Here is a 25,803-nt window from a genome sequence, read left to right on the forward strand (position 1 = left end):
CTTTATTAATTCCTGCCCTTGTGGACTCACATATTAAAATAAATTAGGCTGAAATGAGCATAATAGGGCCATGTTAAGCTTTTTTGTTTGTGAACAATATAAAATAACATTAACACGGCTGGGTATCAATTCGGTTCACAACAGCCTATTTCGATTTGATTTCGATTAAATCCGATTCAATATCGATTCATTTACAGTTAATTATGTAACACCACCTATTTTTCTTGAATATTAAAAACATTCTCAGTTAACTTTTTTTTTCTTTTATAAAACACTAGGTGCATTTACTTGACAATCTTTCAGATATGACATAATGAGGGTGCTGAAAATGACATACATTTAAGAAAGTCCCAGGTATTACTGTGAAAACACAATTTAATATCTCAGTGCTGAATTCCCAGTCTCAGATAAGCAGACCCAATTCCAGGTTTGCAATTATGCTGTCTAAATCTGACATATCACTGCAATGGATAACATCCATATTCTGCCATTGGAAACAGTCATGTGATCAGCAACAGGAAAGACAAGATTTTGTTTAAATTCAGAAGCACCCATTTGTGAACTAATCATTGTGCACTGAAACCAGTAACTAGGGCCATTATATAATGAGCTAAGATGTAGTTAGCTATAAAACTGTCAAGTTGTTACACATCACCAAAATACCACAGAGCTGGATAATATACAGCTTTTAATTGTTGTAATGTCAGAGCATGTTCTGCAGCAGTAGGAGAGTATGTATTGCAACTGAAAGCAACTAATTTTGATCAGGACCACAGAGAAAATATAATTTATTTAAAAAATATATATATGGTCTTATGTGTTATGGAGAATAACAATAATAAAAAATTGTCATATCTGGAATATTGCAGGCAGTGTTGATGAAAGGGCATCTCAGAACTATATGGGGACATCACATATAACAAGTGATCTGAGAAACATGATAATCTGGGAACAGCCCGGCTCTCAGAATTTAAAATGATCTTATAGAAACCTTCTTATTCATATCAGCAAACAGGGTGATTACCAATCAAACAAGTAATGAGAACAACCATAACTTTTCCAATGTTTCCCCCTACCATTATATTAGGGGGCGCCCACCCCCCCTCAGGTCAATGAAGGATCATAATCTAAATACCAAACTAAAACGATAAGATGCAAAAGCAGGTTTATAATGTTATTACTTAGAATGTTAATGGACTCCATCGAAAATCCCATCAAATGAAAGAAATTAATAAAAAAAATGAAAAAGTAAAAAACAGCCAATCATTTTTTTGGCAGGAGACCCACCTAAGTGATGAGGAGCACAAAAAGTTATACCTATTATTCATCGTACAAACGTGGACAGGCGAGAGGTGTGGCAATATTAATCTTAACTGTCCAAACAGATGAGAGATGCAGAGGGGCTATCTCTCCGAGATATGGAGGATTACTGTAAAACAGCACAAATGAGATACCTTGATTTACTGGTGTGATCCACTATATACTGGTACATAGAAATATCTAGATCTAAGTCAAGTGGACAAACTCCTCCAGACATTGCTTGAAGATAAAATTCAATACGTACAGAGAGAAGCTAAATTACTGGACAAGAACCTCCCCAAACATTAAATTTGAAAAATGCTATAAATTAAAACTGGAAGGCAGACCTAAACTGTTATGCTAGATGGCATCATGATGAGGATTTCCAACTGGTCTGGATGGATAGCCGATTTAAACTTTGGTCCTTTAAAGACACTACAGAGTACTGCATAATCTGTGGTGATGAAGGAGTAGACAGGTTTCAAAACCTCAAAGATAAATATTATTTCAAAAGAGAAGATTTATTTACATACCTCCAGATAAGAACCTATTTTAACAGTTATATAAAAACAGTGGTAGTTGGGAACACAGACTTAATCGACATCTTGATTGCTGTGTATAAATCTAAAAATCACCAGTAAAACAATTGCAAAGATTTATTCAGATTTATTTATTCTGCAGTGATGCGGACGTTGCATCATCTGTCGTGGTGAAGAAGGAGCTGAGCCAAAAGGCAAAGTTCTCGATTTACCAGTTGATCAACATTCCTACCCTCACCTATGGTCTCAAGCTGTGGGCAGTAACAGAAAGAACAAGATCGCGAATACAAGCGGCCGAAATGAGTTTCCTCCATAGGGCGGCCAGACTCTCCCTTAGAGATAAGGTGAGAAGCTTGGTGATCCGGGAGGGGCTCAGATTAGAACCACTGCTCCTCCACATCGAGAGGGCTGCACTACATAGCACACTACATAGTGACTCATTCTCTTGGCGATTCGGACACGAAGCTGCCTATTTTTTCCTTGCCGCAAACCACGTGACTACTGCCGTCACCACGGCAACCACAACCCGCATCAAGCTGTCATTCCAAATCCAATCACAAGTTGTGTGTACATATTTTTATTTTTATTCATTATGTTCTATTTTCTTTTTTGTTTGATCGCTTATAGGTAATTTCGCGCAGCTCAATTTTTTCGCCTCCTTGGGGCATGTTGTCTATATTGACCCGTCTAGTGACCATCGATGCTCACTACTTTTCAAGATGCATTGTGGGTAATTTTGAATGCCCTACTTTTTTCTCTCTGAACATTCGGACACTCCGATAAAATGGCGTGACCCCTATATAGGGCACTATGTAGGGAGTAGGGTGCACATTCGGACAACACTAAACAATGGGTCCTCCAGGAGATGTTGTAGGGACGGGGCTGTTTGCTGCAGTGCCTTTTTAAAATGGGTACAGTTGTGTTTTTTTTTCCATTAACCAGCAGACTCCAGAGTGGCATTTAACTGTGCTAATTAATATCTATCTAGACACTAAACTTATGAATCGATTAGTATCTGAGAATCAATTGTTCTGACAGCCCTACCGGGAAGAGACCGCAGGGAAGACCCAGGACATGCTGGAGGGACTCTGGCCTGAGAACTCCTCGGGATCCCCTGGACGAGCTGGCGAATGTGGGCAGAGGAAAGTCTGGGCTTCCCTGCTTAGGCAGCTGATAAACCCAGCCCCCAGATAAACAGCAGAAAATGCATGGATGGATATTTACAATCAAACAAAAAGGTTTCTGCACTTTATATTAAATCTAAATGGGAGGAGGCCAAAACGACCATCTCAGATGAGGAGTGGTGGAACATTTATAAAACTCAATTAGGCACGTCAAACTCAGGTGACTAGAATGAATTTATATGGAAAAATATATTTTTCATTACTCTCAAATTAAAACAATCTCTTAAGGGCCTACCAAGTTATGGGAACTGCTGGAAAAAATATGGGAATAATTTTTGTACAATTTATATCAGCAATATACTACTCATAATCAGTTCTAGAAAAAAATACTGATCAATATAATGTTGGCAGCCAGTAAAAGAGTTATAACAAAACAGTGGCTAAGCAAAGAACCCCAATAAAGAAGGATGGATTGGAATTGTTGTGGTGAAAATATACAACATGGAAAAAGTAACTTTAACTTTCTCCTTTAACCTTAATTTGGACACATTTATTAATTATCGGTTAAAATGAACAACTCTCCCAGAAGATGAGACATTCCAATAAGTCAACATTGCATTACTCTCTTTAAAAATACAAATATATCTACATGCTTCATTATCAATATGTAAATATTCACAACCAGGGAAGTGTGCACGTGTCTATGAAAATGGTGAAATTATAAACATGTCAGCAGATGTTCGAGGTACCAATGCTTAGCTGTCTGTGTACAATAACAATCTGTACATCTGCTTGTATTTGTAGACTATAGGGTTGATGTATGTTCTCAAATGTACATACATGTAGCCATAGTATAAAACTCCTTAATGAATAATAAAGTACAACAGTCAGCTCTAGCAGACAGATACAACTGTCTTTTGCAAACTCTTACCAACGATGCTATCTTAAAGAAACATTACATAACTTTCTGACCTTCAACACATTTGATGACACAATGACATCTATAATGTGCATTTCTGAAGCCGTCGCTAGCCAGCAGGGTCTCATGGTTGAGAAACAGCACTATACAACTTTTTCATCCAGGAAGCCACGTGATGTTGCAGCCAAGTTTTGCTTCAGACGCAAGTGGATATAAACAAACCATTTTGAATTTGCACAGTGACTGATTCAGCAAAGAAACACAAGAAGACATTATTGGAGGAGAAAAAGAAAAGAACGAGAGAAATGGACAGAACAAGAGTGAAGATAAAACTGTATTTTGCTGGTGGGAGACAGATCACAGTAAAGGTAGAAAGCAAGATGGATGCGCACACGATTTAATGCTTGCAAGGAGTTGTCAGGGAGGAATCATACTGCACATATGGACATGATCTGACATACCATGAGAAAATATCTGAATGATCTGACATGGACTGAAGCAGGACAATACCTAGACCACCTCTTAAGTCATGACGGGATAATACTGTAACTCATTGATCTACTTCATTTATTTTGTATTTTAGGTTTTGACACTTCTCTGTCATTGTCTGTTTGTTAAGAAATATAAAATCTGTTAATACATAAAAAAACAAGCCCATATGAAAAGTCTGCTGAAAAAATATTTAAGATACAAGATTACATTTGATCAAAATGAAAGATTTGTATATTTCTCTGGCAGCAATTGATACAAGTGCTAACCCTACACCAAAGACACACAAAGATAAGAGGCCGAACAGAGCTACTGAAGGTGACTAGGAGACAGCGTTATATGATGGAAACCTTTACTGATGGCATGACTTCTAGCCTGGGGGAGGGTCATCACAGGAGGAGGAAGAGGGAGATGCAGAAAGGAGAAGGAGGAGGAGGAGGGCGAGGGGGTGGGGGGTGTTAAGAGGGGAAATAAAGAAGGAACATGTGGCCTGGCAGGTCTTTCAGCAATAGCACCTCCATTATGTGCATGATGTGCCTTGCTCCATAGTCAGGTTTTTTTTCTTTTTAGAACAGTCGCTTCACTACCAAAGGGCATGTGAGTCAAGAGGAGTATCTTACTTACCCATTATGTTTGAGTTCATAAAAGGTGTTGGGGACAATCCTTCTTGGGACACTAATTGACTGTCACTCAAATGATCGCTGTAATGAGGACTGTCTGCAAAACCCTGAGGGAAGACATCAGAATATTGAGCACATTAGTGAGCAACTTCAGTAATTATGGTATGTAATAGCATACCACTAATTAGTAAGAGAACAACTAGTCATTTATGCCAATAAAGTGTTCGTATAATAGTAACATAAAAGGATGGAAATTAACTAAAAAAAAAAAAAAAAAAACTGCTGAAAACAGTGGTCAGTTCATCATAATACATTTACATTTTAAACTCCCTTAACTTGCCATGCAAGCAAATTTCTTTGCTACAAGACAATCATCGTTAACTTCATCCCAGAACAGTAAAACCTCATTTATGATCATAAATATTTTCCTATACATTTTATTTGAGCTTGATTAATGTAACTGGGATTTTTGAGCACTGGTTAATGATATACTTGGTGGTATACAAAATGATGATGGTATAAGTGGATATAACAATGACAATACCATTTACAATTAGATGTTTAAATGAGCATGTTTTAGTTTTTATATCATGGCAATTTCAATTTAAACATCTGCTTGTGTATAATTTTTTTCTATAGTGCTCTACCACATTGTCTTTATAAATACTATCCACTCTATCATAGACTATATCAGTCTAATATACTATATGTCATAAATAGTCACAAATTTGTTTAAGGTTTTTAGTGTGTTTTTTATTGTCAAAGAAAAAACATTCTTTTTAAAACCTAACTTTAAAAACAATCAAATATACCAACAATCAACAGGCCAACAAATTCAACAACATATACACATACATAACATTTACAGTATTTTGAAGTTTAAGAACAACTTCTAGACATAGTATACTTGTGTTTTTCCTATTTATTTCACCATGATTTAGTCTATATGATAAGAGTTTTTTGTACCATTCCATGCATGCTGCTCATACAAAGCTGATTTTCAATAGCAGGGGATGAGACAGAAAGATGCAATCCTACATTATTTCCAGGTACCCGCAGCTAACAAAAATTGTCTTTTTCTCCTGCAGCTTCACAGCATCTTTTCTTGACAGTTATCAGCTTCAGAGGCTTAGGTCTGAATATTGGTCACAGTGTGGTTTTGGAAAACTTGGGGTCCCACGTAATAAAAGATACTCTGTTACAGTGTTAATCCCAAACCCTGTGAAAATCATTGTCCACTGTTCAGTCAAATAGATCTTCTCAAACTACATTAACTCCCACCAGACAGTCCACGCAGCACTGGGCTTGCATTTCTATAGAGCTATTTTCACCAACTCATACCCTTTGCATTCACCATACAGTATAAAAAAAATTTTAAAGAAAAATCTTATTATTTATCTTTTTAGAAGTGGAAGGAAATGGAGTAATTTCAAAAGCGTGCTACACCAAGGGATTCCCTGTTGTGCTCCTGCCAGGCTGCACACATTGTAAATCATACCGTGAACTGACTCAATAACAACAACAGCCCCGTGTGAAGATCTAAGCTAACTAATACACACAAATGCACTTACACACGGTATGTCTAAACACATATACTGTTCAAGTAAGCAAGTGAATAACACTTCTTTGCTTTAAATGGTTCCCTTAAAAGGAACAGAATGCTGTTTGCAAGTTTGATTAGAAGATTGATATTACTTTCATATTTGTCCCACAGAATTAGCTTTCATAAGTAGCATTAGCTGACTTTTGGTGGTGGCATTACAAGAATGCATGAACAAATGGAAAATAGCACCAATCCTGCACACAAATTTAATATTTCTTAAATTGATTTATTTAATTACAAAGTACATAAAGTGCTCCATGTCAAAATGCAAAGTGAACAATGTATATAGCCTCAGTCCCATACACACTGTTTAATATTCAGCCATCCCAAACAGAAGATGATTGATGTGAAAGAATAAGGATATCTTTGATCACTGGTAAACACAGTAGGCCCACATCAAACAGTTAGACTGAGACTGCCATTGACACAGTCTTACAACCAAATACAACCAGACAGCTCTCTATGTGTCTTTGAGCGGCATAATTGCTGCTATGACTTATGCTTCTTCATCAGCCAATAGGAGCATTGCTAGAGTGGCACATTGATCAACATGATGCTGGAGCTGTTGTGTTCAACATTGCAGATGGAAGCTAAACAAGATAAATATCACTTGTGGGATTCAAACAAAGAAGCAAAGTGGATTGAGTTGTAGTAGTAGAAGTCCATCAGCTCAGATCATGACCACATCAAAAAAGATGCAGTTGGAAACAGAAAGGGGGACCATCATCAGGCTGTGGTGACAGGACCTTAGGCCCCGTTTCCAGAGTGGTTTGGACAGGGCCGCTTCGGTTGGTAAATTTTAGGATGGTTCAGCCAAATCAGGTGAGCATTCCCACTGTAAGTCGGACCACCACTGGACATGCGAGGTTTAGACCAAATGCCTAGTGTGGTGTCACACTAGTGCGACAACAACAAATTAGACTCTACAAACAACAATAGAGGCCAATCAGCAGCTCATTTTTGTTCTGCTTGGCTTCTGGTTCGACGATGCATGCCGACCATAGGTTGTTTGTAGCCATTTTTTTTCCTATTATCTTTCCAACGTTCGACTGAGCCATGAACTGACTGCCAATGTTGTGTTTGTTTTGCACTTCCTTTTGTCATGGTCAGTGACGTTTTCTGTCAGCCAATCAATGGACTTTGTTAGATGCCAGTAGCTCCGCCTTAACCGTACCGTACTCTAGCATTTTCCTGTGGACCTACAACTGAAGAGGGTCCATACAGCAGATCAGAAAAATGTCTAATTTACAAAACCTGATTAAGTTGTACGTCATGCTGGACTGAGACATAGAGATTCTGCTGTTACAGTTTGGATGAAGCGGTGATTATGCTGACGATGGATCCTTAAATCAGACACATTGGTAACTTTCTCCTCGCGGTTCATAGAAATAATTTTATTCTAGTTTTCAAAGGACAGCTATGAAATTGGCGAAACCACTATTACATGCTCAAAACACACACATGCACGCACCGTTCCACTGTGTGCATATAGGTGACTTAACAAGTTGCTCATAACTGTCCCACATTGCTACTGTACTTACAACGACAAATCAGATTTATTAGGATCATTGATGTGCAGTGATTGACTAAAACTATATGATCTAGCTAGTACAGTAACATATTGCAGTACTGAGATGGGAAGGAATGTCGAGTGGACTTTTTTCCCCCCATTTCTACTTTCTTTATTCTGATTATTGTCATAACCAACGCCACTGTATGACGTTAGTCCAGACATCCATTCTGCTGTCAGTGTCTGCAGACGGCAGCAGATACAAGGTTGTCACCATGGTGCAACACACACAACGGCCGTCGGATTTGTCTATTGTTTGCATACATAAAACATGATATCGTAGTAAAGTTTATAAGAAACCTGTCATACCGTGAGGCTTGAAATGATCTTTAAAAGATCACTAAAAATCATGAATTTTACAGAAACACTTAGAAATAGTTGTTTCCCCCCTGTCTTCAGCATAAAGACTGAAAACGAATATTGAATGCACAATCATGTGGGTGGCAGTGATCTCTAAAAATAAGTGTACCTCCTAAAATATCAAACATTTTCTTCTAAATAAAACAGTGTAAAGCATTTGGTACACTCTGATAATTTGATTATTCTGACTATACATTGGAATCAATGCTAGCAGGCTCAGTCAGCAGAGCAGGGATAGGTGCGGGATGATAGTTAAAAATAGACTTAGTGTATGCCTGTCTTTGAATGTTTGTCAATGCAGCCACGCTGTTGTTGCTCCTCTGACTCTGTTAGATCATCAATCATAGGTCCTTCATCATTCCCCAAATACTGTTGGCCTACATCTATTTGAGACACTAACACACAATGTCATAGTGGCCACAGGGATATGTTAGCACTCTTGGCTAAATATCTGTCAGATCACTATGGCAGCAAGCAGGCCGGAGCTCCAGCCTTGTTCCCCATTCACTCACTAAAGCATTTAAAGAGTCATTTTTCCACACACTGGGTTGCATCCCAGGTGAATGTGTGGCTGCTTGGGAAGTGATGATATGGTCATGATGGATGCGTGTGGGGTCGAGTATCAATTGGGGCAAGGCACTAGGGAAGAAGGGGTTGTCGTGCAGTAGCGGTGGGCACAGCCCTGCCTGTCAGACGGCCAGCCTACAGCCACAGATACCCAGGATACAACGGCTGGCTGGGGGCCAAGGTCAGCACGGCAGGGCCCACGACTGTTCACAGTTGACTGATCACACATTCGTAGTGCACTAGCTCAAACAAGCTCAGGGACAACACTGAATTCCCTTCTCGTAACAGATTGAAAGATGAGGCACTCAGAATTTCTTCCAAGAGCCCTAGACAGGTTTTGGGAGAAAAGCACAAGACTAAGAAATTTTTGAAAAATAAGATAGTTTTTCAATCAGCTATCATCGCCTTCTCCTTAAACAGTGTGATTAAATAAGTAGTTATTTCTAAAAAAAAAAAAAAAAAAAGTTTATTTTAACATGCAAATCTCCCAAGGAAAAAGGAATACCAGAGCTTGTTCTACAGTGCAGCAGCGTTGCCTTAAAAATTATATAATCCACTTTACAATAAGAACAATAAATAATTTGTACCATGGTTGGGTTGTATATTACATCAGAAAGACTGTAAAGAAGACCTGCATATGATCACAGGTAGGGTTTGTTGTATGATTATTAGAGACACACAATGATAACAGCTCCATCTTCTGTATTAGCTGAGGAGGGCTTTAACATCAAGTTTCTGCAAAAATGGTACTGGCAAAAATTATGCATGTTTAATTCTTAGTTTAGAGCTCTGTTTAAAAAATGTTACATAAAATAAATATAGTATATTTTTCATGTCAGTTGAAATAGTTAGCTTATTTAGCCCAGTAAATATGTACATTTTAAGAGCATTGCATTATCTTTGTCACAATAAAAGAATGTGTCATAACACATCATTTCCACTACAGCAGACACTTGATGGCTCAGCATTTTGGCAGAAACATTATCTCTGCATATCAGTATCGCTAGTGGAAATTGGCTAATAGTAACTGGAATATATTGCCAAAAATCTCATATGCTAATTTTCTCTGATTATCTAATTATACCACCATTTAAAGTCGGCTATTTTTATAAATGTGTTGTGTGAAACTTATAACAATATCAAAATGCATTACTCATTGAATGAACTATCGTCATTGAAACATGATTGTATCATAAAGATATTTATGAGGAATTATAAAAATGGTATATACAGTCATATGTGTATCAATATAAGGTGTTTGTGCAGCTGTGTGAAAGCATCTGCATGCAGGCCTTATGGAAGCACAAACAGCTGTCTGCTGGCTGACGATGTGCCTTGTAATGTCAAAATCACTCATTTATATGCACCTGGAGCAAAGATATCTCATGCGTCTCTGTCTTATAATTCAAATCAAGCTGCCTATGTTACCATAGCCTGTAGATGTTCATTCGGGAAGGGCACAGAGAAATAAACAAGGTAACGCAGCCCGAGTGGCTCTGACATTTAACTGAATTCTAATGGAAAGTGACAGGAGATTGACATTAAATGAAATTCATACAGGGCATCCAGAACAACCAATGTGTGAGGGACAAACAAACAGGAGGAGAGATGTTCACACTTGCTCACACAAACAGTGACATGTTCTCACTTAAAGAAAACAGAGGCATACACTTACAATATGTCACATATACCAGTGTGTCTTACATATTTCTACCATCACACTTCATGTAAACTATTTCCTAAATAAAATACTGTAATATACTATAAAAAAGCTATAAAAAATCAGATGCATTATTATAATCAATTCCTAAAAAATAATGCCAATGATTACTATATATGTACTTAGTTTAAACAAGGTGAAATTACATTTTCATTTTCTTCTTTTCTACAAAGCTGGGATCTATACACAATACAATCTGAAGCACTAGGCCGATTGCTCAGATGCACATAGCACTGACCTTCTTTTTACATTCAAATAGAACAAAGTTCAAGATGTCTACAGTTATTAGTAAGTGACTTGTCTCAGAAAGTCAACCAACAGCATCTGCTTATGATAAAGTTTGACAGTTTCACTAAGTGGTGTCCTACTATTTAGAGCTATAATTAGTCAATCATGAGTTTTTCAATGGACAAATAACCGGCAATCCTTTATAATCCTGACTAACCACTGCAGCAGATTTCCAATTCTCAAATTAGAGGATTTGTTTGTTTGGTGTTTTGTGTTTTATATAGCTGTGCTCTAAACATAAGAAAATCTAAATATGCTGCCTTGTGGTTGGAGTAATGTTGTGTTATATTAGTTGTTTTTTTTTTTTTTACCTCTGCCAAGGCAGAGGTTATATTTTCGGCAGTCTGTCTGTCTGACTGTTAGCAACATAACTAAAAAAGTTATGAATGGATTTTGATTAAATTTCCAGAAAATGTCAGAAATGGAATAAAGGAACAAGTGATTAAATTTTGGGGGTGATCTGGATCACTGTCTGAAATAAAGGATTTTCTTAAGGATTCTTTACCATCGGGAGAAGGGGATAACTTTGCTATTACAGCTTCAAACTCAGGACTCCAGTCCTCGATGGTCAGTGTCCTTTAAATAAAATGGATCTCCAACAGCTTGTTGTCAAGTTCTGTATAAATGGGTAATATATCTATCCAGATAAAAAAAATAAAAAAAATCAATTCCACCTGCCTTGAGTACACTTTCTAACTCCTTCTGTTGCAGAGAAATATATCTATTATAGGTCAAAGAACATGACTGGCACTGAGATAAGGTGAGACTAAAACATTGTGAATTCACCACTTTGACGTAATAAGTGTTAAATGATGTGCTGTGGAGCAGAAAGGTATTATATTGTGGGTCAGCTTACCCGGGAGGATTCATAGGAAGGACTGGACTCGCCACCTGGGGCCCAAGATGCTTGGTTGGTCCGTTCATCCATACCTGTCAGAAAAAGAGATGCACAATTCAGTCAGCAAGTCACGATTTCTCACATAGTTCAATGCTGAAATATCTGTATCTACACTTTCACACACTGATTCACCGGTTATGACTAAAACAACAAAAAGCTTATATTTATGTATTGCAGCTCTGGTGGTGTATGATTTATATTCTCTTATTTAAAATCACTTAATTTAAAAGAAATGCCACAGGTCTTTCAAACTCTCCCTTCTGTGTGTTGTCCTTGTCTGGGGCACAGAAGAGGGATAATCCAACACATCAACACAATATAACAACCACAACCAAGCGAAGACAAAACAGTGGATGGGGTGGGAAACGTCATCAAACTATTAATAATCAGGGTGTGTCTCCTAAACAAATTCCTGAAAATCACATGCACTCTTTATGTGACCTGCACAGAAACGGTCAATTTAAAAGATTAATTAAACATGCTTGCTTAATTAATTATTTATTATTATTTCTGACTGATTTTATGCCAATGACAACTCAGTGTCAATGTCTAGTAAATATTGATCAGCTGGAGAGACTGAATTATCCCCTGAATAGCTGGCATAATAGCAGTGAGAATTTTTTTCCCTTAACTTTGTTAAACTTTCTAAAAAGAAATAAATGATCTTTAAAGGTTAATCATTACTGAAACAAAAAAAATAAAGCTTTTTCAAGGTGTAATTTATTTGTTACTTAGTATGTATCACAGCGATCCTGTTTCATATGAGGCAACAACAACTTTTATGATTTCATGTATGCCAAGCTAAACAGCTGAGAACTGAAACACGATAAAGCTCATTCTCTAGATTAACGAAAACATCTACGTTTCAAAAGTCAAGAAAATAAACACATAAATCAATAATGCCAACCAAACTGTCAAGCTAGACCATCTGGCATATTGTGAAAAATATAATATCTGTTCTTTACAATCTAATTTATCTGATACAGTCATTACCAAATGTTTGAAGCCTTGATTCTTCTCGCTATTCTAAACAATATTGTGTTGTAGTAACAGCAAAGGCCGTCACACTAAACCATAGCTGCAAAGCCGTCAAAGCATCAGCTTTCTTTAATTTATTGATTGTCCCTGCTGTAATTTCATCTGCCACAGTAAAATGTAATACCATTTGTTCATTTTCAACTTCAAATAAAGAATATGAGATTTTAAAAATATCTGTATGCTTGTAAAAGGTAATAGTATTGTGAGCAATAAACAAAACTTTAAAAATCGCATATTTTTTCCTTCAAGTTTTACAGACTGCAGCAAGTTTATCTTAGTGAAGAATAATCGTTTACACTTGTGATTAAACAAATCTAAAAATAAAAAAAGCAGAAGTTATGTATGCACAGCAAAAAGAAAAAGGTGCTTTTAAAAACAAATCACAATATGTGCAGTAGGTCTCTTCATTAGATCAAAGTATAGCTCAGCAACTAGATACAACCTACTGAGGTCTGATGCAGCTAACCAGGCACTTTTCATGCATCACTATGGTTATTAATCTAAAATAAAGCCCTCTGGTGTTGCTGAAAATTAAAGAGATGTGGAATCATACAGTTATGATGTACTGAACATCTAGTACTGATAAATATACATTTTTATTTTAAAAGAAATACTAGTTGGTGATTTCATAGCATTTCATTATCGTTTGTCATTTGAAGCCACTTTCAACTTCCTTGCTACAAACGACTTTTTCACCAGAAACGTGTAAATCTAATTATGTACTTAACCAGAAAGCTGGTGACATTTCTCTAACCAGAAACCATGCTCCACTGAGCAGAGCTTCAGATAAGTTTCATCCTGACAAACAAGATGCTTTGCAGCCTGCAGACAGTAGATTCATTTCCTCTTCTTAAGTAGCTTTATGGAAAAACTACAGTACATGGTTAATTTAGTCTCGCTTTCATTATGGTTCTTGCCTTTGACATTTATAACTGTGATATCTGTACAAAAACATGTAGACCTCCATTTTTTTTAACTAGAATTAAGTAAAGAAAATGCATAAGCTTGTCAGAAACAAGTACACTCTTAATACTAATTAATAGGTAAGTAGCACTGAGATGCGTCCAATTAAATGGGCTTGATTTATTAATCATCAGAAAGTGTGAGTATCCCCTTTAAAAGTAGAGGTTTTGGCAGTTTGCTGATCAGGACCATTCAGGTGTGTTAGCACAACATCAAGAAAATATTAATTAGCAACTATCATAGAGAAGCAATTGTTGACTCCCATCAGTCTGGGAAGTGTTATAACGTAATGTCCTAACAACTTAGAAACTATCATTCCACAGTGGGAAAGGTTATTCATAACTGGAAAACATTCAAGACGGTTAACAACCTTCCCAGGTGTGGATGTCCCAGGAAGTCTACCCACATCTCCTGCTAAATGTTAAAGTTCATGACAACACAATTTACCTCGAGGAGCTGTCCATAAACAATGTCCACAAATTTAAATGAACTAAAGTAATATTGTTTAAAAAAAGAGCAATATGAGGCTGAAAACATACAGGAAACAAATTCTTCCAAGTTACTGCAGCTAAAACCTACAGCTTACTGAATAAGCTTTATCTTTCCCACACACTGCTTCTGCATTTTTGTCTATATTTGCTGAATAAATAACAGCATGGTGTGTGTCTAACGACGATGTTCATCTGACGCTGCGTTTATCTCATTTTAAGAGCTGAACATCAAAGGTCCTGAATATTTTTTTTATTCGATCTCATATGTAAAATTCTAGAACTAAGAGGGTGTACTTCAAATAACTGTTAAAGCTGAAGTACTTCTGTAGGTAAGAAATTTAGCCCAAGTGATGAACAGACTGTAACGGCAGTCAGTTTCTGCAGTGTGGGACAGAGGTTGTCATCTCATCTCATCACCATCCCCAACAAGATCTCAGGGGTCCTTTCTCTTTTCTTCTTTTGTCCTCTCAGTGCACAGGCGGCTAGCACAATAGGCTTATTAATCGTTAAAAGGAGAAAAAAGAAAGATGTTCTGGGTGCAGTGAAAGCATAATGGTATCTTAATAATCTTTTAGTATTTAGTAGCAATAACAGATACATAAAAAGCATCTTGTTTCTCAGACAGAGGGTAGCTCCAGATGTGACCAGAAATGCTCCAAACTACAGGGAGAAAAAGTTAAATAAGCTTCATAAGTATGGCATCAAGTCAAATCAGAAATATTTTCATTTCTTTGAAACCTGTGGTAAGAACATTGTAATGGAGGCTGACAGACTAATTGCAGTAGTTTCTTAGTGTTTCTGCTGGACCATTCATTAACGGCTGCACCCTCCCCCAACTCCTGGTTCAGTGAAGAATCATCCAACAGAAATGTCAAAGCACATTCTGCATAAATGGATAAAATTTTAGAGACTTAAACATGTCTGATTGAGAATGTGGAAAAAGGCTGAGGTATTACAAAGTGTCAGCTAAACAATCTACAGAACAAAGCAACGAAATGTCAGCTTTTAATCAACAATGTTCAGTTTATATTTAGACACTTTCTTATTTAACATAACATGATTTTAAACACAAAAAAGAGGGGTCAAACTAATAACGTCGCTGTACAAGGCGCATTTATTTTGCCACCTTCATCTAGCAACAGCTGAGTTTGTCTGAGAAATCCATATAATCCAGTTTCTTCTGGGACTGACTTCTTCACATCACTCAAAAACAGTTGGCAGCAAACTACAGTCACACCGGGGGGAAAAAAACACCTTCCAGTCTCGCATATATCTTGAATTACATGAAAAAAATGTCCATCATTAAGATTTTATGAAACTTAATTTCAGCAGAAATAATCAAGCTTTAATTACCCTAAAAAAATATGTTTTCCTTCATATAAAGAGATAAAGATATCATTCTAAATGGATAACAAAACATAAAAGTGTATCAAAAAAAAGAAGTACTAAATAAATACATAAATCCTTACCGCACTGTAACGGGTTAAAAATCCTAGAAGTGAAATCAGGATTTATCTCAGCCTGGGTGCAGCACAGTCACTAGAGCTGACTGTACCCACTTAAGATGGTTGTGTTTCCACCAGACACATTTTTAAGAAGCATCCCAAAAGCCTCTCTCTGCTCCACTGAAAACACAAGCCTGGTCTATTTTTGATAGAAGCTGAATCAAACCGATGAGCCAAGTGGGAAACTAGAGCCAAATAGAAAACAGAGAGTCCAGTCAAATTTCAAGATAAAACTTACAACCATATGTCACAAAAGTACATCAACATAACCAGTGGGACCAGATGAAAAGTAAACCAGATGGAGCATTTTAACCATGGATGATGGGAAGCTCATTAGCTGAAAACCACAAAGTGTTAAATGACACCACAGGCCATTTATAAAGGGACAACACTAAAGGGACAAGGCGGGGACATTAATTGCAGGACTTTTGGGAGATGAACTTAAAAACATAGCTAGCTGAATAAGCCGCTCTCCTTCTAAAACCCCCCTGACGTGGTACTGTATAAAGCTGTGTGGAGGATGGAACATAACTGAATCCGAATCCCGGTGTAAAATATTTACAACAATCAACAGTCCGATCAGAACAACATTCACATGACTTCAATGATGACAATAATAAGTCCTACATATGTAATCACAAGCTGCCTAGCTATAGCTGCGTTTCCAATATAGTTTTTCACAAAATAAAAGCAATATTTCTAATTTTCAACAAAGCACAATTGCGATTTGCAGGCGTTTCCACTGAACGGTGGTTAGTGCTTTAGCCGTTATTCACATAAAATCTCGTCTCGTGAGACTCCGCTTTGAGGAGGATGGAGATTTCTAATTCTTTGTAAAACTCTGCATTTCACTGTTGTTTGCTATGAAGGATGGCAGTTATATTTTTTCTTTATTATTTGTTAAAAAGATTTCCGTCTCCTCCTATTCACACCGCACCGTCTTTATTTGAAATCAACTGATCACTTGACCCCTTACGTCATGTCCGGGGATGTGTAGATGCAAAACAAAAGTGTTTCTATTACACTTTTGCGATATAGTTCTATATCGACACGTCCGAAAAACCACCTCATGAGAGCGTAAAAACTTTTTTGCTATATTTGAGAGGTTTTTCAAAATTGAAGTGTTTTCATTACCAGTTTTTTATTGTGATATGTAGGTTTTGCACAATTCTAGGGGAAATGGAAACATCTTATAAATAACCATCTGCATTGGCCAATAAATAAAAATAAGATGATTTTTGAAAAGTGTGTGAAAATGCACATTTTTGAGTATGCTGGATTTACCAAATACAATCACTTTTCAAACTGATTCAATATGTAGTTTGTGTCTGTGCTGTCATGATTTAGGCAGATGTAAGTTTGCTTCAGGATAATTTGTGTTTATGGATTTGTAATGTAATGGATTTCTTTAATTAATCAAATCTCACTTGTTTTTTACAGATATTATTATGCACTCTTAAATAGCATCACCATAAAGACTGTCAATTTTATTTCATTCTTCTTTGGATTTTATTTCTTGTAATAAACATCCGATAACTAATTATTTGATAATTACTAGATTTAACTAATGCTGACTGCCGGCCGGGCTCTCTGCTGTAGCAAGCTGTTGTTTTCTGCCCGAAACTGAACACAATGTGAGGCAGTAATGAAGCTCTTGGTAGTCATGGTCAAGATTAAATATGATTGAATCTTTGGATTTAACTGACTTGACAAACCAAAAAGGAGCAAATGTACCACTAAACACAAGTGAATAAAAATTACCCATTTCACAACATCATTTACCACACACTAAAGAGTCAATGGCCTCATCAGATTTGCATCATCAACACAGCTGGAAGAGAAAAATGATTAATCTCCGTTAGAGCGACTTCGGCTATTTTTTCCCCAATCCATCTTTTTCTGGCACACTTTTGAAGGGTCTTGCCAGTCCCAGTCTACCTCAATTATCTGGCAATGCCCAGCTGAGATACAATAATCCAAACCCTCATTCCCTGCAATTTTCACACTTGTGTCTGCACATACTTGCCTTAAGTTCACAATCACTTATGTAGGTGCTTCTTCCCCCACCTTGAGGATCTGAGAGACATGAGCTCTGACTGTAGGCTGGAGGGAGAAGGGATTTACCCCGTGCAAGCATTCAGTGGTGGAATAATATTTAAATCAAAATGTCTGCAGTCAATCTAATTTCAGCCTCCTGAAATTAAAATCTACTCCAGGGGTAAAGTTGTGCATTTGTTGAAAACTAAAATAGAAGCTATATATCATATGTGTAGTTTTCTGAGGTTTTTGCTCCACACACAGATATAAAATGCCAAGTTAATTCATCTTTGACGTGTTTTAGATTGTGTTTGCTTGTTGTTTAAGTAGCAGGGACTTCATAAGGCAGTGGAATTACTTAAGATGTGATTAGGTGCTTTAGACTTTTTAGTCTAAAGCTTTACAAATTACTATTAGTGTTTGTCTTATTAAAAGAGGTACTCACATTATCATTTATTCATATATGTGTGCAAAAAAACTGTATAAATTTACCTGTTATAATGGCTGTATGACTTACCAATCAAAACAATTACAAATATTATATCTATGAACACAGATTAACAAAGATGTGCTAAACATTTTTACGTTGTAAAATTAGAAAAGAAAAAGAACTTTTTAGGAACCATTAAAAGCAAACCCTTTCAATTTGCATACAAATTATTTATATTTGTTGTACTTAAATAAGAACCAAGATTCATGCTTCAATAATTTTTTAAAGGATGAAGTTGGTCAGTAGTAAACACATAACAGTAACACTGAGCTCTGGCTGTAACACACAATTATCCTGACAGTCTCCAGTTCTTTTCTGTTCCAAACAAAAAGCATCATGCTGACGTTGGTCTATTTTGGAGGTCACAGGGTGCATAGACCGGTCTAAAGGTGGCTACCCACATGATGTCCACATGTTATTATATTAAAACATCATAACACGGAGTTAGGCCCTATGTTTGAGACTATACACACACTCAGCACATACTGTAGTCTTGTTTTGAAAAGTCCTGCATGTTACTCTGAAGACTAGTCAACCTTCAAGAATTGTGCTTCCTGATGTATTATCAGTACGGTTTTGATGCAACCTGGTTTGAGGAAATGTTCCAACCAAATGTTAAAATATACAGTGAAAACACCATTCATCGCGTACATGTGTAATCAGAAGCAATAAAGTGGAAAAACTGTAATAAATTTAATCTTTTTTTGCTGAAACTGTTTACCAAAAAATGAACACTGTAAATGAAAACAGAATCATCTAATATTTTATTAGCAGGTTAATAAAGATATTTTTTTCTGATTACTTGTAAATTTCTGTTTTATTTAAGAAAGATTTTAGTATAAACCTCACCAGGAAGATGTGCTGTTACATAAAGTCCCACAGCATTTAAACTATGTTTTCTTTGTCATTTGTTTTACTGAAGAGCACACACAAACAACATCCTTCTCACTTGAATGATTAGGTATTATAAAAGTCATCCTCACAGCTCCACAGTTCATGTGTGACAGCTCTGTTGTTGTTTCTTTGTCGTTCCAACTCAATGTGTGTCTTTCGTTTCACAGATAACTTACTACAACGAGGCTTTGTGGATGCACACAAGACGCGCTTTCAGGAAACATAATGCTTGATTGTTGACTTTCTCTTGTGGCACATCAGACAATAGATGTGCTTCAGATTAATGTCCTGTAGCATTTATAGCCATAGGAAGTGATCCAGAAGCAGGGAATTTTAACTCTTTTCACTACAACCAAACCATCCACACACAGTTTAAGTAAGATGCTCATATATAAAGAGGAAAGAAGTGAATGTGTGTGGACAGAATTTTAAGTGACTAAGCTATGAACTCTTCTCATAGAAATGCTCAAAAAGACGATGTCTTCCTATCTCATTCAACTAAACTACAGCTCACAGACAGCTCTGGCACTGAGGCATATTAAGACATTTTTTTCTTCAACACACCTCACAGCAAATCCTCAATAATTATCTCTGTGAACAGTTCCTGCACTTGACAACACCTGATCATAACAGCCAAAGCAGGCCTGATTTATGTATTATTCATCCATCAGACAATAAAGCAAAACATGATTAACATTCACATCACTACACCATAATGTAATCAGATCAATAAAACATTTACAGCCTAAACTGTGCTTTGTTCAAAATCTTTACTGCAGCACTGCTCTACAATTCCAGGTGGAGAGCTCAGGTTTCAAGCACCAGATGTGAAGAGCGTACACAGGCATCACACAGAGGAGGGAGAGGAATTACATCCAAGACTGAAAACTAAGACACATTTCCTACACCTTCTATTTCTAAAAAAAAAATAAAAAACACAGAAACAATTAAAACAAAGTCTGTAAACAACTATTTGTGTACAGAAACAAAGAAATACCACATAACAGAGGGTGTGTAGAAATAGGTTTGAGGGACCTGGTCCTACCTGGTGCACTGAACTGACTGCTTCCAAGTGTGGTAGGCCTATTCCTTCCTCCACTGACAGGTGGAGAGAACATCTGAAAGGGAAAATATGGACACATAACTAAAATTCATGCAAACACTAGCTTTACAGAAAGCAACCATTCAGCTAATCTGCTGGAATGATCCTGATTATAACTTAAAAAAGGAAAACAAAAAGCAAAAAAAAAAACATTCAACGAGCGGTTATGAGAATTATTTAAGTAAACCACAATAAATGAACATGCTTTAGAATAATTCTCCCTTCACTAAATAAAACAGCTGGATGAGGATTACAGAAATATTATCTTTCCTTATCCCGTTGCTTTCCCTTCTACAACTACCATTTCAATGCACCTGTGGGGAAAATTAGTGCCACCAACAGTTGATCTCAAAGCACTTTTGATATAAAAAAAAGGAGGCTAATAATGAGAATCTGACTAATTCTAACATCATGGATCAAACTAACAAAGAACTAGCCAATTGTGGAAACATTCTGATTTCAAGTCAAATCAAAAACAGGAAATCCCATAACTTGGTTAAATTTACACAAAAAAAAGGTAGGCAAAGGCTTAAATACCACTAAGATGGGTTATTGGCTCCAACATCCTACTATGTTAGGGTTTTTTGTTTGTTTGTTTTTAAAACGTTTATTTTAACATTTAGTAGAAATAAATAACTTTTTTTTTCTTAAGGTTTATGTGCAATTTTAAACTATATTCAGGCTGATAGTAGCATAAATAATAAGACATTTAAAGCATTAATGGTAATACAGTTAACTGTTTACTAAAATATGATCAGAACAGCCATACTCATCACACCAGTTCATACTAATAAGATGGAGCCTATTTAGTCCTCACACGTCTGAGCTGTCAGAGCTCAATGGCACCAACAGGTAAACCTGAAAACAAAAAAGGGTGAATCCTACCGCACTGAAATCCAGCAGGTCACTTAACTCCTTGTCTGTTCCGAGAGCGGCAATCCGCTGCTGAGGATTCATCCTGCCGAACTAGAAACCTGGAGAAAACACAGGACAAATCTTTGCTGTGTGACTTCCACGAGAGGCATTTGTTGTGGATGCAGAATAAAAATCAACACTGTGAAGTTGGATTTGGCATTGCATCATATAGACACTAGCAGTTTGAGCTCATTATAAATGATAAAAATGATGCAAACATTTTAATTTAATATACTTATTTTGTTTGCACACCTTTAATTTAGGGTGGGTTTTTTTTCCCCACTGATAACGACTGATGAGAGCAGCGGTGGGAGCGCACTGAATGGATGTCTGATCTTGTTAAAGCCAGGACCTGCAGCACCGCATTAGTGCAACAATGTTACTCTGTAATAACACCGCACGTTAATAGGCGGACATTTATGTGAGCGGCTGATTAGGCTGTCACCGACCGTGTTAATGTCAGTGATTAATGAAGTAAATTTTCCAAGCATGACTATGGTTTGCTGAGACACCCAACGTTACTTAGTTAGCTCGCTAACGCTAGCTGCAGTTACGCGTTCATATGGGTTGAAAAAAAGCTAGCGAGCTGCAGGCAGCTGCAGCGGTTTTAGTCTTTGTAGACAGTGGCACAAGAACGACAGTGACGTTGCAATGACAGAAACGTACATTACAAAGCGGCCCAAAGCACGCAACATAGACAAACAAATAATGCAAGTGACAATCTCTGTCTCCAGCTCCAGAAAACAAAACGCAATGATGGTCTCTCAACTCCCAACTTCTTTCACGGGTCCGAAAGCTTCTGAAAAACTCCCACTTATATTTTACCTGTTTTCCGATTAAAATCCCGACTAGGGTGATCTGGTGTAGAGTCCTTTTTTGACAAAACGCCTCCAAATAGCGGAATGTCGGTTTAAAGAGCAATACGGGTGATAATATCCTCTATATATATCAATTACGAGTTTCCCTTAGGCAGACATTTTTGCTTTGCAAAAGCCTCAGCACCACGATGACAGTGGTTATTGTATCCCTCCGCCGAGCAAAGCTACATGACGGTCCCACACAGCAGGAGATGCTGCGGGAGTCAGCACGCGCTGTCCTGAGTTGCACGACAGGTTTATCTGCTTTGTTATCACTATCTCAACTCTCAGTGGACTTAATGGGCTGCAGCATAACAGCATCCTACAGTAAAAAGGAAATGCAATGAAAATGTAGTTCAGCTTAAATAAGTTTTGAAACCATAATTCTATGTTCTCTTACAAAACTGATTTAAAAAAAAAAAAAACGAAAACAGTCTGTTAAAAAGAAGTAAGAAAAAATCAATATGATATGGTCACACTTTATTTCGCACTGATTCGATTAAAGTTTAAGTACTTTTGGAAAATGCTGATTATATACGCTAAAATATGCCAAAGCTAAAAGCGGTTAAATAAATAACTAAACAAATGTTGTAAGATAGCTTAGTTGATCAATTAGGGAGTGTATTCTTTGTAACTACACATTTTGAATTCTTATGTCCCATTCAGCTATTGAATCCGTAATTCATATTTTTAAAGAAATGTAGTTTCTTTAATGTAAATTAACAATTAAAATTTGATTCAGGGTCCGGAGGAATTAGAAATATATGACTTTGCGGTTGAGTTTGGTGGTTATGGTTAATTATGACAGCGCAGCTTTGCAGGGACAGAGAAGGCCGATGTCATGCGCAAACAAATACAGTCTTTAATGTGTAGAATCACAACAGAGAACACTGAAGCACAACAATGATAAATGTTGTGCAAGCCCAAACGCAACGGTGTTGGAACTACTTTTTCTTCCGCGATGTGATAAAATTGGGTTCATAGATATGGCAGGGGTAAGGCTAATGAAGACGTCAAGTTTTTAGGAGGTGTCTTAATAAATCTTCATTTTAACCAGCGATTCGTTGCTTCTAACTTTTAACTTATTCAAGTAATGAAGGAGTAGTTTACATATGAAAAACTCTGATACACTGAAGACCTTGCTCATTTGTCAACACAGGTACATTTTTCGTTTTATGAAAATTTCATGAAATTAAAATTACTAATAATATTTATGCTCTTTTGTCATTTAAAAAAACATTGCATTTCTGGTTAATTACTTATTTGCTGGGTGTATTTTATTCATTTTACAAACCAACGAACCATGTACATCTATTTGTGCTGGGAGTCCTGCGTTTTTGCGCAGCAGTTAGGAAGATAAGAAATTAATTAAAACTGTGGTTGTGACTGAGGCTTTGTTAGGATTTTGATGGTAAAATATAGTAATTGAGCACTGTAATTGTTATGTAAAGCAACATCAAAGAATAAAAAATATAAAGGCAAAATGGATCTGTGGTAATTAAAGACAGATCACATGAATCAATATCAATGTGTAGCTATTTTCCCAGATTGAAATTGCTAATGAAAAACAGAGGTTTTAATAGAAACACAGAGTTTTAATGTTTTTTGTCCTTTACATTTAATTTAGCTTTTCAAATTTGATGAAGTTTGTTGTTAAATAGTAAGGTAAAGGGATTTGAAACGGTTGCTATTTGCAGTTTGACCACTAGATGTCAATTATTTTTATGTAGCCTCCTCTTTCTTTAAAGGGGCCCTATTATGCTTTTTCAATTTTTTTTTTTTTAGCTTTCTACAGCATTAGTGTGTTGATTAATCATTAGACAAGTGAACTGTGCTGTTTATTTTTTATCACAAAAACACATGTTTGAATTTCCAGTGTGTCTCTACATTCAGTTTCCATGGTGCTAGAAACAATAGGTTTTCAAGAGTTTTTTGTACTTCGATGTTTCTGTGATGTGGGGGTGGGACTCAGTTATTAGTAATCTTCTCCACATTGTGCACATTCACTAGAAGAAAGCCACACCCACTTGCAGTTGTGACAGCACTTCACTGAAGGCTACTGGAGGAATAAGGGTCTCTACGAGGGATTTGCGACCAGGCTGATTGGTACCAGCAGGTAACACACACGTAATGATGACCAGAAAGTTAGCAATCAACACTGTAGATGGAAATGCTACCGGCCAGGCTAAAAATACCCACCTGATTAGCGATGTAAAACAATAAATACATCTATTATGTATTATTTACATGAGCATGGAATGATTAGAAATACAGCTAGCTATAGCATGTCAATGCATGAAAATGTTAGCAAGTAGCATAACTACCTTATCTATTTCTTGGCAGCAGACATTTTTCATCTCTGTTGGCATTGTGGTACATCTGTCACATGTACACCTATTAACAGGGGCATGTACAAATACAAAAGGGAGTGAAGGATGGCAAACAACGTTATATTGGACTATAGCTGGTAAGCAGAGTATTTACCAAACAGATACGTTCTGCTGCATTCGTTGCTGCGGGTTGCTGAGTTGTTTACTTGCATTTTCGGGGTCTGATTCAGGCTCGAACATGTACGGCTGTTTTGTGTTGACATTGTTTACTGAGTATTTATATTACTTAGGTTTGTTTACGAGTTCTGCCTGTGTGTCTGTGACAAGAAAAGTGTGCGCTGCCAACAACAACTCCCGGCAATTGACCAATCAGAGGCCGCCCGCATCAGGGGGAGGTGGTGCTCAGTGCGGAAGAGTCTTATGCTGGATTTATGCTCGCAGGATGTCTGAGTGCGTTCATTTACGGCGTAGCTGACGCTGGTGAGTTTCCTTTTGCATTCAAGCGTAGGGGGTACACGAAGTTTTGGTGTTGTGTTGCAATTTGTCTTTTAAAACAGCAATGGCGTCTAGTATGGTTCAGTGTCTTTATTAGCTTATGGAAGGAAACAAAGACATAATTCGATCAGCCTCTCATCAACTTGATCAATTGGGTGTTGTTTTTAAAAATGTTACTACACAAATTCAGTGAGAAGATCTAGATATCCGGAAACTCGTAATTCCAAATTTACCAATCATAAGGGAGTATATCTGCGTAACCATCAGCATAGCAGGGGTGCACATCAGGTCTGGAAGACATGCACGTTGGGCCTCCACAGCACATGCAGCGGTGACGCAGACGCCGCGCAAGTATAAGTCCACCTTTATTCTGCTGGTTTCTGACAGAGGCTGATCTGAAGGCCTAGGATCGATGTAAAATAAATAAATTGTTTTTCTGAAAAATTCTTAATTGATTCCTGCCCTTGTGGACTAACATATTAAAATAAATTAGCCTGAAATGAGCATAATAGAGCCACTTTAAGGTTGGTTATGCCAATTCTTCCCATGCTGGGATCAAAAGACTTCACAGCCTTTAAGATGAGTTGCCTTTAAGAAAACAAATAGTTTAATGTTATAATAGATGCAGATTTCTTGGATTTGTGAATATGTAGTATATTAGAACCTGAACAGAGGCCTTATGTCAAGGAG

General features: G+C 36.9%; 1 protein-coding gene across 9 annotated transcripts in view; it reads right to left on the reverse strand.

Moving 5' to 3' along the window:
• tcf12 (transcription factor 12) overlaps positions 1-22,418 on the reverse strand; it is an 84,982-nt gene extending 62,564 nt beyond the window's left edge. For 6 of the 9 annotated variants that reach the window (XM_041988749.1, XM_041988721.1, XM_041988695.1 and 3 more), the window contains exons 1-5: positions 22,257-22,418; positions 21,402-21,490; positions 20,460-20,532; positions 11,955-12,028; positions 4,995-5,097 (exon numbers count right to left, since the gene is read on the reverse strand). In XM_041988749.1, the coding sequence (XP_041844683.1) occupies positions 4,995-5,097; positions 11,955-12,028; positions 20,460-20,532; positions 21,402-21,473 (322 nt within the window). In that variant the 5' untranslated portion in view covers positions 21,474-21,490; positions 22,257-22,418. Of the gene's footprint in view, positions 1-4,994; positions 5,098-11,954; positions 12,029-20,459; positions 20,533-20,770; positions 20,796-21,401; positions 21,491-21,683; positions 21,784-22,256 lie in introns of those variants that run through there. The other 3 variants (XM_041988688.1, XM_041988729.1, XM_041988738.1) reach the window with 3 other exon arrangements.
• Positions 22,419-25,803: the final 3,385 nt, after the last annotated feature.

Source organism: Melanotaenia boesemani, chromosome 1 (genome assembly GCF_017639745.1).
Source record: "Melanotaenia boesemani isolate fMelBoe1 chromosome 1, fMelBoe1.pri, whole genome shotgun sequence".
In the NCBI taxonomy this organism is placed as follows: Eukaryota; Metazoa; Chordata; class Actinopteri; order Atheriniformes; family Melanotaeniidae; genus Melanotaenia; species Melanotaenia boesemani.